At 43.4% G+C, this 14,954-nt stretch overlaps 3 protein-coding genes across 8 annotated transcripts; 2 read left to right on the plus strand and 1 right to left on the minus strand.

Annotated features, from left to right (window-relative positions):
* Window positions 1–76: 76 nt before the first annotated feature.
* Window positions 77–6,181, minus strand: LOC6526875 (chorion transcription factor Cf2). 6 transcript variants are annotated; one of them, XM_015197741.2, is made up of 4 exons: window positions 6,001–6,178; window positions 4,342–5,595; window positions 3,427–3,605; window positions 77–2,322 (listed from the first exon to the last, which is right to left on the minus strand). In XM_015197741.2, exons 2-4 carry the CDS (start codon window positions 5,499–5,501, stop codon window positions 2,147–2,149), a joined length of 1,515 nt encoding a protein of 504 aa, XP_015053227.1. In that variant the 5' UTR covers window positions 5,502–5,595; window positions 6,001–6,178; the 3' UTR covers window positions 77–2,146. The 6 variants fall into 6 exon arrangements, with proteins under 6 accessions (XP_015053227.1, XP_015053232.1, XP_015053231.1 ...); XM_015197746.3 differs by having other exon boundaries at window positions 4,342–5,474; window positions 5,977–6,178; XM_015197745.2 differs by having other exon boundaries at window positions 3,511–3,605; window positions 5,977–6,178.
* A 241-nt stretch (window positions 6,182–6,422) lies between these two features.
* Window positions 6,423–8,791, plus strand: LOC6526876 (serine/threonine-protein kinase RIO3). The gene is made up of 3 exons (XM_002087940.3): window positions 6,423–6,695; window positions 6,754–7,447; window positions 7,499–8,791. Exons 2-3 carry the CDS (start codon window positions 6,755–6,757, stop codon window positions 8,615–8,617), a joined length of 1,812 nt encoding a protein of 603 aa, XP_002087976.1. The 5' UTR covers window positions 6,423–6,695; window position 6,754; the 3' UTR covers window positions 8,618–8,791.
* A 4,640-nt stretch (window positions 8,792–13,431) lies between these two features.
* On the plus strand, window positions 13,432–14,704 carry LOC6526877. Its single transcript, XM_002087941.4, has 2 exons — window positions 13,432–13,826; window positions 13,884–14,704. Exons 1-2 carry the CDS (start codon window positions 13,539–13,541, stop codon window positions 14,643–14,645), a joined length of 1,050 nt encoding a protein of 349 aa, XP_002087977.1. The 5' UTR covers window positions 13,432–13,538; the 3' UTR covers window positions 14,646–14,704.
* Window positions 14,705–14,954: the final 250 nt, after the last annotated feature.

Below are 14,954 nucleotides of genomic sequence, written 5' to 3' on the forward strand. Positions count from 1 at the left end.
GGACAGACCTAAGAAGGGGTACTTATCCACCTAAATACGATATATATTTGAAAAGAACCTGTGCGGTTTGTATATATAATCTTTCTACATGGTTGGACTTTATTTTGTATATATAATTCCTTTTTTTATATTTTTAATTGAAATATTGCTCGAATATTTGCTAGGTTTTGTCACGTAAATTTAGATTGCAAGTACATACATTTATATTCGTAATATCTATTTATAAATTTAATAATAATAAATTTTACAATTTATCTTCTAATTACTCACTTGCTTATGTTCGTGTTTCTGTGTGTCTGTTGTCTGGCTTCGTTTTTTGGATTCGTGGCTAAGATCTAATACTAATAGTTAGTCGCTATTTAGTACGTATCGCATTCAACATGATTCATTCATTGGTAATCACTTACAGCTGAGTTAATTGTTTTTTTTTTGTCAGTGTTGCGGTTAGTTAGGCGCTTTTTTCTGGATTTAGCTGTTTGCTTTTGATCGTCAACTCATCTCGGTTTATTTAAAACTTAAAGAATTACAATAGTTTAGTACTTAGAATTTATTTTGGTTTTACATGCGCTGCGCATCGTTTGTTGCTGTGCTATGTGCCATTAGGTAGACATTTTGTTTGAGTGTATTATGCATTAATAATAGATACAGGTTTATATATTTGCATACTTTATAATTATATAACACTATGTTATAAAAATGTACATGGTTTTGGTTTTGCTACAGTTTTAGTTTAAGTTTTAGTTGGTTTAGTACGTACAACTCCTGCAAGTAATCATTTGCTGGTTTAAAAAACGCATTTAAGTAGTTGTAAAAATGATGAATTCATATTTATATATATTACAAAAACAACTTTAAGCTTTCTTGTTATCAAAAGTATCAATTATGTAGATCGTTATGTTAAATTTGTTTAATCTTCTAGTTTGGCGCATAAAGCTGTGTTGCGTTTAGCGTAGATTTCTCATTTCGATTTGCCTTAAATACTTTTTGTCTTGCGTTAAAAAATGCAAATTTTGTAAAATTAATTTCTTAGTTATGTTTTTCGTTTTTTTTTATCGCTTTATACAATCTCACTGTTTAGTTTAGTTTAGTTTAACAAACAAAAGCAGCGCTTTCAACTTAAATAATTTAAAAAATAAACAATGGTTAACATTCATCAATAAAAACAAGCTAAAATGATTAGATCATTTAGTTAATTAAAAGTAAATAAATTTTTAAAGCCAAAACAAACGAGATCCTGCTCGAGTGCAAAATATTGGAAAATGACTAAACTTCGTATTGGTCCTTCGCCATTTCCACTACGAGTCGAAATTTTGAAAACGTTTTTTTATGTAGAATAAATAATTTTGTGTTGTTTTGAGTTCGAATAAAATAGATGTATAATTTATAAAAATAATTTAAGTTTTGCGCGTAGACATGAGTTTACCTTTCTTTGTTTTGCTGCTTTCAGTAACATTTACAAACAATTTCAGGAAGTAGTAAAAATAATATTGCCACAAAGTATATGAGTAAAAATATTTTCTCTCTCTTTATAAATAATAGATGTGTGTACGGTGTGTAGTGTGTTGTTTTGGGTGTACGGGTATAGCGCCGCGCGTAAGTGAGTGTGCGCTATGGAGTCACCATATAAAATCTCATAGAATAACAAAATATTATATACGATATACATAGGTGTATAAAAATAAAATTGCAAAACATCTACATAACCAAATAATAATAATAAGAAATCGATAATCAAAAATCGATTGCAATAACTTAAACATTCTACGAACTGTATGCTAATTTAGTACAATTGTGTTTCTGCATCTGTGTTAACCGAAATGAAAATATCTAATTTAGTAATTTAATCTAGCAGCACTGTGAAGAGATTTGCCAGTCGTTGGTTGCGTTGCATCCGCTGCAGTTAACACCCGTGTACGTGTGAGTGTGTCTCGTCTTTGAAATGGTCTTTCATTTTGGGTTGCTCATCCCGCTCATTTCCGCTGCAGCTCCTAGCGTCCTAAGCCGATGCCGCAGCCGCTGCAGATGGCTTCTTGGGATCCGTATCCGAGTCGGCGGACAACGGCGGCGGCGGCGGCGCACCAGGAGAAGGAGGAGGAGGAGCGGCTGGGGCAGGAACGGGTATCTGGCGGCCACCGCCCGGCCTTCCCTAGAGCGGATGCAGCTTGGTCGTGTGCACAGTGAGGGCGCTGCGCTGCGTGAAGCGCTTGTCACAGTACGGACAGGTGTACGGCTTCTCGCCGGTGTGCGTCCGTATGTGCTTGGTCAGATAGTCCTTCACGCTGAAGGACTTCTCGCAGTACCCGCAGTGGAACGGCTTCTCTCCTGCAAAACAGCCACGATTGGCGAAACGGAGAAAATTGGGATACTCGGTTAGCACGTGTTGCTAGCACTCTTAGCCAGTTTGCTTGGTGCGTGCAGTACCAAAGGTTTGATTGATTGTTTGATTGATTGATTGACTGAGTGGTGGATGTGTGGTGGGTAGAGTAGACATGTATTGCATATCAAATAGGGTTTTGCACGTAATCAAACTATATATAGATTATAAATTAAATGTGTATATATATTTGGTTGGTGTTGTTAAAATGCATTCGAGACATATTATTACGTAATGAGATGAGGCGGCGGGCGATACGGATTTGGATTATCATTTTGCTTTGCTACCCTCACAGAAAGCTTGCTCAAAAATAGTTGTGGTTTTGATTTTCTCGTTCTGTGAGGGTATGTAAACTGTGACTCATACGATTCGTTATTTGTCGCTAATCGAAGATGGCAAAAATTCAAGGTCCCCGATTGTCACTTGCTGGAAATCGAATAGTTGCTTTACCAGAGTCACAAACTAGACGGTTGATAATAATCTAAATTAAACATTTTCGAAGCAATCAAGATGAAAATCTTATTATAGAAACACACGTAATCGAAATGTTATATTAATTATTAAATGGCATATTGATTTCACGTTAAGCATCTCAATTTCTCACTATATATTCAGGGTTTTCGATTATTTAGACTCTAATTTCATGAGAATATACTTAAGCAAGTGACATCCAAGCCAGATCCTAATCTTGACCATTGGGTTTGGCAATTTTTGCCGCCTTATTCGACGTGCTTTTCTGCGCAGGCGCTGCGGCGGCTCGAGTCTGATGATTGAGCTTCGGCAGGGAGACTGGCAGAGGTGAGAGATTGAAATTGGTACTGATTGATTGATTGATTGATTGATAGAGATTGAGCGAGTTTTGTGTATGGCAAATGGGAATGGACTTGCATACAGAGGTTTCTCTTTTTTTAAGTATTGCTTTTTTTTTCTCATCACGCTGAGGTGACAATTTACTGATCGATTGATTGATTGGTTGAGAAGTCGATTGATTGGTTGAGTTGATTGAGAGCTGATTGACTGACTGAATTGATTTGAAAAATATTGCTTCTCACCCGTGTGAGTCGTTAAATGTTTGTTCAGGTAATCCTTAACAGTGAACGCCCTGCCACAATAGCCACATCTAAATGGTTTCTCACCTGTATGTATGCGAGTGTGCTGTTTTAGTGTATTCGATTGAGTGAAGGACTTGCCGCAGTAGGAGCACGTGTAGGGGCGTTCTTTGGGCGTGGCGCTGTCGGAGTTGCGGTTCGGAGAGTGGAGATTCGAGAGTTAAGAATTATTCATATTCATATTCACAAAATAACGCGCAGAAACGGAGAAGAGAAAGATACAGAGAGAGAGAGAGAGAGAGTGGGCGCGGGAGAAAAGAAAGAAATTTAAATTATATTATTAGTAACACTCGATTTAAAAATAAGTTGCAAAACAAACGACACACGAACGCATGGGCCTCGTCCCAAAGCTTCGAGGGCGCGCCCATGCGCCCAGCTGGCCCGAAGGAAATCAAAAATAATATATATATACAATTGGTAGAATTATTGGGGTTAGCTCGGCGATCACGCCGCACCAGAAGCAAAGGGAGTCCCACAAAACAGAACGTGTTTCCCTTTGAGCTGGAGCGGGCAATGCCTTGAAATGAATAACGAGTACTCCGGCAATGAGCTAGGAACCACTCTTATCTGAACACAATGTAACTGAATGTCTCCCTAGATGCAAAGCCACTTAATCTTGTCGAGTTTAAGCTGGGGCATACACTTCCAATATTGTGTATGTTCTTTGCACGGCAATATCCCATCACTTCTATCGTTAGTTATGCAAGATTCGCTTTAAGTAAGTTGAGACGCTACGATCATTAAAATATCTATAAAATCATCAAAAGTCAGTTACACGACTATAGCGTTAAAAGTGGCTGTCAATAGCTATCATTGCCGGACTACCCAGTTAATAAGATGCATATAAAATGGATTTACTCTGCTTCGCCTGTGTGTATCTTGCGGTGCATGGCCAGCGTGCCGGGCGTCTTGAAGGTCTTTGGACAATCCGGGCATTTGTGTCGGATCTTGTGCGCCAAATCGGCGGGCACCGTTTGCGTGCCGACTAGCACACCCGAACTGGCCGGAGCGGGTACACCGGGATTGGCTTGTATGGCATAGACGGGCACAGAGTTGACCACATCACCACTATCGCTCAGGCTGAGTGGCTCCTCCTTGATAATGACCTGCGGATGGGCCACAATGGCGCCACCGTTGGCGTTCTTGTTTAGCTTGACGGTGAGCGGTGGCACCTTTAGCGCCACCTGGTCGCCGGCGAGATCCTGATCCTGCTGGTGATGGTGCACCTGCTGTTGTTGCGCCTGCTCCTGCATTTCACGCTGCTGCTGCTCCAGCAGTTCCTGCTGCTGCTGCTGTTGTTGGTGCTGTTGCTGATGGTGGTGCTCCGCCTGCAGTTGCTGCTGGTGGTGCTGCTCCTCGGGCGTCAGTCTCATATCACGGGGCGCCATCGTCGGCAGCTGGTCGTCGGGCGTCACCGCCGCCTCCTGCTGTTCCATGAAGCCCTGCTGTCCGGCGGCCAGCATGGCGGTGGTGCAAATGGAGCCGCACTGCGTGCATTTGTACTCGTTGGGCTGCTGAGTGGCCGAGTGGATGCCATAGATGCTGCATATAAGGCAGCGGGCCAGGAAGGCGGACGTCTGATGGGCCAGTCGATGGTGTTCGTCCAGATCGACGGCGTTGCTAAACTTTTCATCACAATTGAAGCAGGGGTGGCTGAGCTTGGGATGCTGCTGTGCCTGCGGATGGCCACCGTCCAGCGTGGCGATGGCACCTTGGGCGTTCAGCGTGATCCCGTGGCACAGCTGCATGTGATCCGCTACGTGCTGTGGCCGCTCGAACTGCTGGTGGCACATGGGACAATAGTGCGGCGACACGTGCACATTGGGGTCCATGCTGAGATTGGGCAGAAAGGCGGTCTTCAGGGTGTCCATGTTGGCTATCACGGAGGCCACTTGGTGCGTGGGCGTGGCTGGGGCGGCGGTGGAGGTGGCTGAGGAGGGGGGCGGCGGCGGCGCTGGCGACTGATCCTCGGGGCGTGGCAGACGCTGTTCCTGTGGATTCGTGGTGGACTTTATCATTTCACTTCCGCTGGCGCTTGGAGTTATCGCTTCTTTTTGACTTGGTTAGTGGGCAGGAGCAGGAGCAATTGGCGGTTAAAGAAGGCGATAGGCGCTGCAGGAGTAATAAAAATCATAATTACAGGCGGTCACAAGCAAATGCTCATATGCAAGGCAGATGTGTGTGTGTGCGTGTGGATTGATGTGTGTTCTTTGAGTTTGGCAGTCGCAAATTAGCAGGAACGAATTCGGAAATCACAAATTCACGAAATCTTCAGCCCCGATCTTCTGCATTTGACCCCCAATGTCCCCCCACAGCGGCTGGCTGGCGAAGAAGAGGAAGAATGAGGAGGAGAAGAAGAAGAAGAAGAGGAGGTAGGCAGCAGCAGCGGCAATGCGTTCGAATTGAAAATTTTTTTCAGTCTGTCATATTCTAAATTCGGAATTCTATTTTGATTGCTTTTTCGGTCTCTCGTTTTGTTTCCATCTTTCTTACCAGCGCACTGAATATTTACTGCACCTTGTTGTTGCTGGCGGCCGTTCTATTTTGTTGTTTTTGGAGCGGGGGTCACGAAAATGCTGGGGCGGCCAATCAGTTTAATAACATTTTCTCCTTTGTACAACAAATAAATGTATATTAACAAAAAAAATTTTTCACTTTTATTATTATTTTTGGCGAAAAATGTACAACTACAACAAAAAGTATCGATTACAGGCATCGAAACAGTGGTTGGCAACGTCGCCCTAGGACTGGCGGTGTGGCAACGCTCTTGCTAACGATACCTTTTGCTGCCTTTTTCGTAAATTTGTCAAATATCACGTTTTTTAACTAAGCAAATTATAGTACTATTATATATTTAATTAAACTTTACAAAAAGGTAAACAAAGCTTTCTATATTTTGAGAATTTAAATTGAAGACTATCGGACTCTATCGTTCTGCGATAGTTCGATATTTTCATAGGCTGATCATTTCACAACAATTGGAAAAAGCATTGTTTGGTGAAATAGAATATAAATAATATTGCAACAAGGGTGCAATTGCCTTCCCGTTAAATTGGGCATCAACAGTGCCAAAAATTTCACTTGTCCTCTACCGCGGACACATCGAAGTCCACCTGCAATCCGCTGCTGGTCAGGACTTGGACAGAGGCTTTGGAAACTGCCACAATTACCACCGATATAGAAGTCGATCTCGTCAACCCAAGTGCCAATAGGTTTGTCGAGTCACAGCACCACCTTTCCATGTATATTCACACTCTTTCAATTGTGCAGAATGTCGTCACCATGGGTTAAGAGCAGCGAGCCAGTGCAGCAGGTGAATCTGGCGGATATTATGTCGGAGCAATATGCCCACAAGTTGCACGACAAGGAGGTGCAGCGCCACACGGAGAAGCTGAAAACCCCGAACGAGCAGATAGCACCCGTTTGGGGTGCGGAGGTCTCATCTCCGCCAATTCCAAGTTCGCTGAGAAACCAAAGCGATGCAGAGGAATGGGAGGATTACTCTGCGCTTCTCAACGACGAAGGACACCTTCCGGAAGATATTCAGCTGCCGGAAGACAGTGATGCAGTTATAGCCCAGCTATTGCAGTCCCAGTTCGATCACGAGTATAATGAAGAATTGCGTCGCATCGAGCGGCAGCAAAACAAGCAGTCCAAGGTCACTGTTACACTCAATAAGTTCCTACGCGATGGCGATGCCGAGTTTTTGCACGACACTGCCGAAGATGACTACGAGGAGGATGAATTGGAGCAACTGAAGCACGACTGGGATCGGTTCGAGGCTAACGAACGGCAGCTGGACTCTATACCACGATGCGGCTTTAAAGTTAACAAGGAGGGCGAGATGATAACAAAGCACGATCCGCAGCTGTGCGCCGTGCGTAATGCTCAGCGGGTGATGTCCTTTCCGCCAGAGTTTCCCACCGGAGATGCTGCCGGTTTTGATATGAAGCTCTCCAACAAGGTTAGAAGTGACCAGTTTTAAGAGATACCAAGACTTAAACGTAACTTTCAGGTGTTCAATCAACTAAGAGCCCATTCTCGACGAGGTCGCTCGGACAAGCATGAAAAAGTCGCCACCGCAGAAATGGGATTGGATGCGGGCACTCGTTTGCTGCTGTACAAGCTGATCAACAACCAAATACTGGAGCAGATCAACGGCATCATATCCACAGGCAAGGAGGCGGTCATCTTGCACGCCAACTCCGATGCAAATTACACAGGCAGCAACGAGCATGGTCACCAGAGTGGTGTGCTAGTTCCGCCGGAGCTTTTGCCCCGGGAGTGTGCCATTAAAATCTTCAAAACCACCCTAAACGAGTTCAAGCAGCGCGATAGGTACATCAAGGATGACTACCGTTTTAAGGATCGCTTTAGCAAGCAAAACCACCGGGTGATCATCAACATGTGGGCGGAGAAGGAGATGCATAATCTGATGAGGATGCAAGCCATCGGTCTAAACGTACCAGATGTGGTTGTGCTCAAGAAGCACGTCCTGGTAATGCGTTTCATCGGTGACAATCACAACGCTGCACCCAAGTTAAAGGATGCCCGCCTGAGCGACGCGGAGCTAAGCTGCGCCTACGAAGAGATTGTGGCCGCGATGCACAAGTTGTACAATGAGGCCAAGCTGGTGCATGCCGATATGAGCGAATATAACATACTCTGGTACGAGGGTAAGTGCTGGTTTATTGATGTGGCCCAGAGTGTCGAACCGAAGCATCCCAGTGCCCTGGAGTTCCTGATGAGGGATTGCGGCAACATTGTTAACTTCTTCGAACGACGCGGCCTACCCAACATATACACCAAGGAGCAGCTGTTCGAGTTTATTACGGGTCTGAACTCAGAGGTGCACACTGCCGCTCAGCTGGAGCAGATCCACACGCGTGGCGCTTCCATTAGCCAAGCCACTGCTCCGAACCAGGAGGAATGCCCCGATGAACTGAAACCCTTGGAGTATCCCTTTGAGCTGGCCTGGGAAAAATCTCAGCAAGATCGCGCGGCCCAAAAGGCTCTGCAGCAAGAGCAGGATAATAAAGATAACAAAACCGATACGGATAAGGATCAGGAGACCGATGATAACGAGAACGATAGTGACGACAAGGAAAAGGTTAACAAAACTGCCAACCATTGAAACCTCTAAAGTGTAGACTCATTTAGTTTAGTTCTTAATTGATATTAACAGTTTGGCCACAGAGATTCCATAGCAAAAGATATGAAGCTTGTAGTCAAGCAACTTGACTATAAAAGATCCCTCGAAAAAATAAATTGTTTTGTTTTCCGCCTACGGAAAAACCATTGCTTTGTATTTTTAGAATTTATTTTTTATATGTGTAACCTTCAACTCTATTTAGTGTGCTTCAATTTGCATTTGTTGCACTCATGTTGTTACGGATATTTCTCACAATGGCTTTGATCTTGAATCGTTATTAATCAATTAAGATTAATGCAAATGTCAGGCTTCAATGGCCACACGCCCATCCTCCGAATCAGCTAACCCGACAATTGAACTCATTTGTTGCGCAGTTTACCCCATTAATTGGGAGATTTGTCCGTTCAATCGGGGATTCGATCAGAAGATGATTACGTATAGAAATGCCATACCCAGTGCACACGACTCTGGACTGTCGATTGCTCGAACAGCTAGTACATCTATCTGTACGAGAATAGTCAGGATGCGTTTGCGAAATTGGACTTTGCTAAATATTGCAGTTCAATTGTGACGTCAGAATCCAGTTGAGAGCAGTTCCGTGCGTGCCAATCTACATATGTACATACATATATTGTGAATGACTTCTGTTGAGTTCAGTATAGCTTGAGATGCAAAGTCTATTTTGGTGTACCCTTCCTTATCATTTGGGAACTTGGAAAACACTATATATGTACATATATTTCGCTTAATAGTGTCTGTCTTGATTAAATAATAGTTTCAACGAATTTTTGCAATCAGTATTCTGTGACCCATTTCTTGGTATTCACTTTTTGAAATAGTTAGGCCATCTGAACACAGGGCTGCATTTTGGCCTTCTAAGCGAAAGCCGTTAGATGCGTATTTCCGTTTCCGTCACAATATCTGCAATTTGAGTTCAATTTCAATTGAGTCGCATACTCTGTTGTTGTGCAGCCGTCAATCAAAATGGAACTTTCTTTCGATCATCGGCACACGCTGCAGTGCATCCATCTATTATTTGTTGTTTATTTGCGGCGCTTGCAAGTGGAAAATATTATTTATTTTTGATTTCTGATTGAGCGCAGCCCACTTGACGTTGGCAACAGCAGATCTGTACAAGTCGCCTTCTATTAGCGTCTCTTGAAATTGTGATATGTGTGCCTGCGGTTACCGCTACATATATGCATAATATGCATATATGTATATCTGTGGCTATATGTATGTAAGTCGGAGACCCACACATAGACGCCAATGGGGGGCGCGACTTCGTGTGATGGTGACGCAGAGCGGTAAAAGAGAGGGATACGAAGGGGAGCCAAGTGGCGTGGGGATGGAGATTGAAAATAGACGCACCAAAACACAAGTTGGAGCGGCCAACACAGAACTGTGTAAAATATACGTACAAATGTACGGATCCCCAATAAAGCGAAATCATGTGGCGAAATAAATGTGTCATTCGCATTTGAAATCGAAAAATAAACAACACTGAGCAAATGTTTTGAACTTAAAGGGTTTGTGAGAGAAAACTTTAGTCATAAGAATTGTACTATGCATTGTTTCTATAGAAGCCTTTCAAGAGCATAATAATTATTTTCATGAAAAATAACTCTTTACCTTAAAAGTTTTTTTTAAGATAAATTAAACTTTGGTTTAAAATTTGAATAATAATTTATTAACCTCATGAATAAAAGTATAATGTATCTCTATGAATCACCCAATGATCGCTCCAGTTATCTCGTACAAAGATTTCTAAGAAATTATACGAATTTCGGGGAATTTCGAAATTGAAGGAGCACTTGAAAACCAGCTTTCATTGTGGGGCAAAGAAAAAAGAGCACGAATAACAAGTCAAAGCAATAATCATAAAGACAGGCAGAAAGAAGTGTGCAAAAAAATGGCAAATGAAGGAAAGCGAAAAATACCAAACAAGGCTATAAACTCAGACATTGCGTTTGGATCATCAATTAAAATGTGCCGGGCATGTAATCAGGCGCTCCAGCTTGGATTCCAAACATCAGTGTCCAGTCCACGCTCCTCGGGTGAAAAAGTGGGCTGACCTAGGCAAGAAATTAATTAGGATCACAGAGAAAAATCTATATAAAACTCTAAACGACCATGATTGCCATTATTTTTTTATTTTTCTCTGTCAGACAAAAAAATTTAATAGAAACTAGAAAATGTTTTAAAATCTTATACTAACATGTGAGCTGTATGTTGCTGGTAGCATTTTCTTCAGGTGTAGCCAGTCACTCACACACACACGCCACTTGACAGTGCGAAGAGGAAGAGGCAGAGACCGAAAACTTCGAAGGAGGCTCGTCGTGATCTTGGGGCCTCTGCTCCACCAGTCGCAGTCGCAGTCGCTGCCTCTGCCTCTGCCTCTGCCGACGCAATCGTGATCGAACTGACCTCAAGTGGCCGCAGACACCCCGCTTCCCCCTTTCCAATACTCCCCACCAACACACACACACTCCTGCACACACGGGATCTGCGCAGACTGGAATTTGCGCGTTTAAAGTTAACAATTTATTTGCATTATTAATTTTCATGTTGTAGCTACGCTCGAAGAAATCAATATATAACGAAGTAAAACACTGTGAGGCATATTTATAAAGAGAATTTTTAACAATCTACTAGTCACCATATTCTGTTTTATTTTAAGACATGTGCTAAAACTTAAATTTAAGCTTTATAATATTGTGCATACTCACATCTAGAAAATAATATTTTCGGCATTTTGCGTTTAATGTTTTTGCACTCCGCAATTGGACTTTATTCTTATCAAAAATCAACAAATAAACAGACTTTTATAAAGGAATCGGCATAGGATGATAATATTTAGTATTTATATTAAAGTATATGAAACCCCAAATTACTGTTTTACCATGCTTTACAATGTAAAGTACACTGAATACCAACTGCACTTACTTGGGAATTTTTCACAGTGCATAGTTGCAAGTTGGTCAAGCCAAGTGTGTCGCCTCCTCTGCTCTTCCGCTGCTCGACTTGGACACTTGGGCACTTGGATAGTTGGACAGTTGGGCACTTGGACGGCGGCGTCTTCTATTTTAGGTCTAACTTGTTAACTAGTTAACTAGTTGCTGGCGTGGAACGCGGGTATGTAATTCAAGTTAGCTACAAAAATAGGACCTTAATTTATTGTTGCCACCATTCCATTGTCGTTCGCTCGCAGTTGCCAGTAGCTGTCCTTACATGGTCATATCATTTTCATTTTTCATGGTGGCGCATCCACACGCCCCTCTGTTACCCCTCCCCCTGCTAAATAATCGCTGACTCCAACGAAAGTGAAATCTTCTGTGGTCTAAGATGCCAGTTCAGTGCCCCCAAGTACAGTAGACAAAAAGGTACAAACTGTGTGTCAAAAAACATACAAATGTATTGTCATTTGTTTGCAATAATGCTGGTAAAACCCGAGATATTCATTTAATGGCCTACGCTTACAGTTTTGCTGTCGTAAATTTTACTTTTTAAGTTACTTTGTTGAACTAAAAATATTCAGTAGTTATAAAAGTATATTTTGTTTGAATTTCATGAATACCAACTCACGGAAATGCAAATTACCAACTGCAGAAAACGTTGCATACTTCTAGGTATGTGAGAAGTCACCCTTAAAAACTGCAGGTAAATTATTAAAAATATTCTTGTTAAATCATTCGTGTCTCTTCATAGAGTGCTCACTGTACGTGTGAGCATGGACCCATTAAATGGTTGCCCGAGCAATTGGGGTATAATTACCATAGCTTCCCTTTGGATCGACACTGCAATCCCAGTAAATTATAAACCAGGCACACTGCCACGCCCACTGCGTCGCCAACTACGCCCTCGCCCATGGTGACGCCAAACTCATTAAATACTAGGGAGCCGAGCTAAGTCTCAAAATGTTGAAAATTAAAAACAAAACTTGGTGTTAAAGACATGCGCAAACAGAGCTCATTGATGTGTGCCCGCAACAAGAGAAAAAACCTTTCGAATTGTCATCACATTTTAAGGCGAAAAACTGTTGCAAAAATAATAATAAAAATTGACAGGCGCATGCTAATGAAGGTAAGCGCTCAGCCAAATGAACCTGATGAGGTTTATTGGGCTTTTGCTTGATTGCCGAACGAGCGGACATTACAATACCAACGCAAATGACCGAAATGGCCAAAAACGTGTTTCCATTAAAACCACCTCCAATGTGTCCGTCACGTGAGACGATCGCAACGAAGCGGCGATGAATCAGCGATCCAAACGATTTCTATATGCATATAATATATATATATATATACGTATATATATATACGTATATTCGCGGTGTTCATTAATAAACCGCAAACATATTCGCTGTCAGGTATCCGAACTGGAGGCGTTTACCCTTGACCATGTTTTGACAACCAACATTACCACATGGCCAGAATGGAGGAACCGAGCGCCGTTAGGAGTCGGAACAACCCAATCCCATATCCCTTACAATCGATCTATTACCATCTACCTGGGTCATAACTCACGTTTGGCATGTGCTGATTGAGGGACAGATGTTTGGGCGGTTCGATGCTATGGGTACACATATGTATGTATGTGGATATCTACCTGGTCTGGCCCTGTCCAGATTTCTCCAGATTTGTTGGATGACTTGTTTACGGAACGAAACGTGCTGGCAAAATGGAAATACGAAGCCCTGCAAAATCGGCATTGACAGCTCGCGAACCCCGGAATCGGCAGATATTACGTTACTTTATAAGAAAGCAGATCTAAAGTCTGACATAGTACAGATCGCAATGGCTTTGCAGCAGCTATCACTCTATTTCTCTCACGTTTTTCGTTGTAACATATTTTTAAGCAATCTAGTAAAATACTCAGGGATTGTGAGCTAAATTAATGCAAAATGCCCTATCTATATGGAATAGCGGACACCAAGTTCCTCCACCAGAAGAGGAAAAAGGCCAAGATCCGTTCGGATATGGCATCCACCAAGTTCCAACGGAATGAGTTCCTAAAGGGCTGTCCCAAGTACGATAAGGACGACATACCCATACAGTTTAGGACCACGCCCGATTCCCTTGTAGAGCTGTGCGTCATCGTGGTGGACAAGCTGCCATTGCCTTCGATCTTCGAGTGGGATGACATGGACGTCAGGCGTTGGATCAATGGTCACGGTTATCCTCAGTATATGGTGTGTAATACAGACTGATTCAGTTCCACATTCATAAGATGATCATGCTCATTTCAGAATACCTTTCGGGTAAACATGATCACAGGTCGAAAGCTGCTGCTCCTGGACGCCTCCGCTCTGAGTGCGATGAACATCAAGAACTTTGAACACATCCGGCACATAGCCTATGGCATCCGGATGCTCTACCACTTCGAGCTGACCAAGTTCTCATCCAGCCTCACGCTGCCGGACGAGAAGCCCAACGAGCTGTACATGCTCTTCCACACGCAGACCGGAATGAACTACGACCAGGTGCGCCGGAGTGACCTGTACCGACGTATGCAGATCCTACGTGAGCGGGCCCGCAACCTGGACCACTGGGATCAGCTATACCTGTGGCTGCGTCGCGAGCAGGAGCGCAAGTACACGGAGCTGATCGGATTGGTACCGCGCTTCAAGATGTACAAGTGCGAGGCGGTGGCAAAGCCTCCGGCGGAATCGCCACTGGACCTGGAGCCCGAGGAACTCATGTGCATGACCTGCATGCCGCCCTGCGACTGCGACTGGACATCACGGGATCTCCGGCTGCCGTGGCGACTGGACTGCCTGCCGCCGATGCTGGAAACCACCATGAGCAAGTGGAACGCCATGCAGGCGCAGTGCCCCACCTGCATCCCGCCGTGCGAGTGCCGCTGGCCACCGCGATTCTATCTCACGGGCACCGTCATCCGGTGCCTGCAGCAGCGCTTCCCGGAGAAGTTCTGCCCCATCTTCGACGAGCGGTACAGGGCCTCACCGCGACCCAGTCTCGTGGAGCGCTGGACTCGCTTCTCCATTTGATTCGGAACTTTCACAACCTGTTTATTTTATAGATATAGATTCCATGTTTAAGCACCGTATATTAACGTACGCATTCAGCTTTCGATTGCAATTTGGGGTTCCCCAAAGGGTTTTGGTTCCTTAAACGGATGCACTTAATCCAAATGAGTTCTATGATATTTCATCATGTTTACACAGTGATCTGTTTTTCCTGGCAACTAAAAAAACTAACAAATCCCGCGTCCAAATAAGCTATTAATCAAAAAGTATCTGTCAAAACAAAAAGCACTGATGTTTCAAAATTGCCGCGTAAACTGAGCACTTCGTACA

The sequence above is a fragment of the Drosophila yakuba genome, chromosome 2L (assembly GCF_016746365.2).
Source record: "Drosophila yakuba strain Tai18E2 chromosome 2L, Prin_Dyak_Tai18E2_2.1, whole genome shotgun sequence".
NCBI lineage: Eukaryota > Metazoa > Arthropoda > Insecta > Diptera > Drosophilidae > Drosophila > Drosophila yakuba.

Excerpts from the sequence above, each read along its gene's own strand:
- LOC6526875 (XM_015197741.2), bottom strand. The coding sequence starts at position 5,501 with ATGATAAAGTCCACCACGAATCCACAGGAACAGCGTCTGCCACGCCCC. Across the intron at positions 3,606-4,341 it reads ATACACACAGGCGAAGCAGA|CGCCACGCCCAAAGAACGCC; the intron begins GTAAATCCATTT and ends CAACTCCGACAG. Across the intron at positions 2,323-3,426 it reads ACATTTAACGACTCACACGG|GAGAGAAGCCGTTCCACTGC; the intron begins GTGAGAAGCAAT and ends GCTGTTTTGCAG.
- LOC6526877 (XM_002087941.4), top strand. The coding sequence starts at position 13,539 with ATGCCCTATCTATATGGAATAGCGGACACCAAGTTCCTCCACCAGAAG. Across the intron at positions 13,827-13,883 it reads ACGGTTATCCTCAGTATATG|AATACCTTTCGGGTAAACAT; the intron begins GTGTGTAATACA and ends TGCTCATTTCAG.
- LOC6526876 (XM_002087940.3), top strand. The coding sequence starts at position 6,755 with ATGTCGTCACCATGGGTTAAGAGCAGCGAGCCAGTGCAGCAGGTGAAT. Across the intron at positions 7,448-7,498 it reads ATATGAAGCTCTCCAACAAG|GTGTTCAATCAACTAAGAGC; the intron begins GTTAGAAGTGAC and ends CGTAACTTTCAG.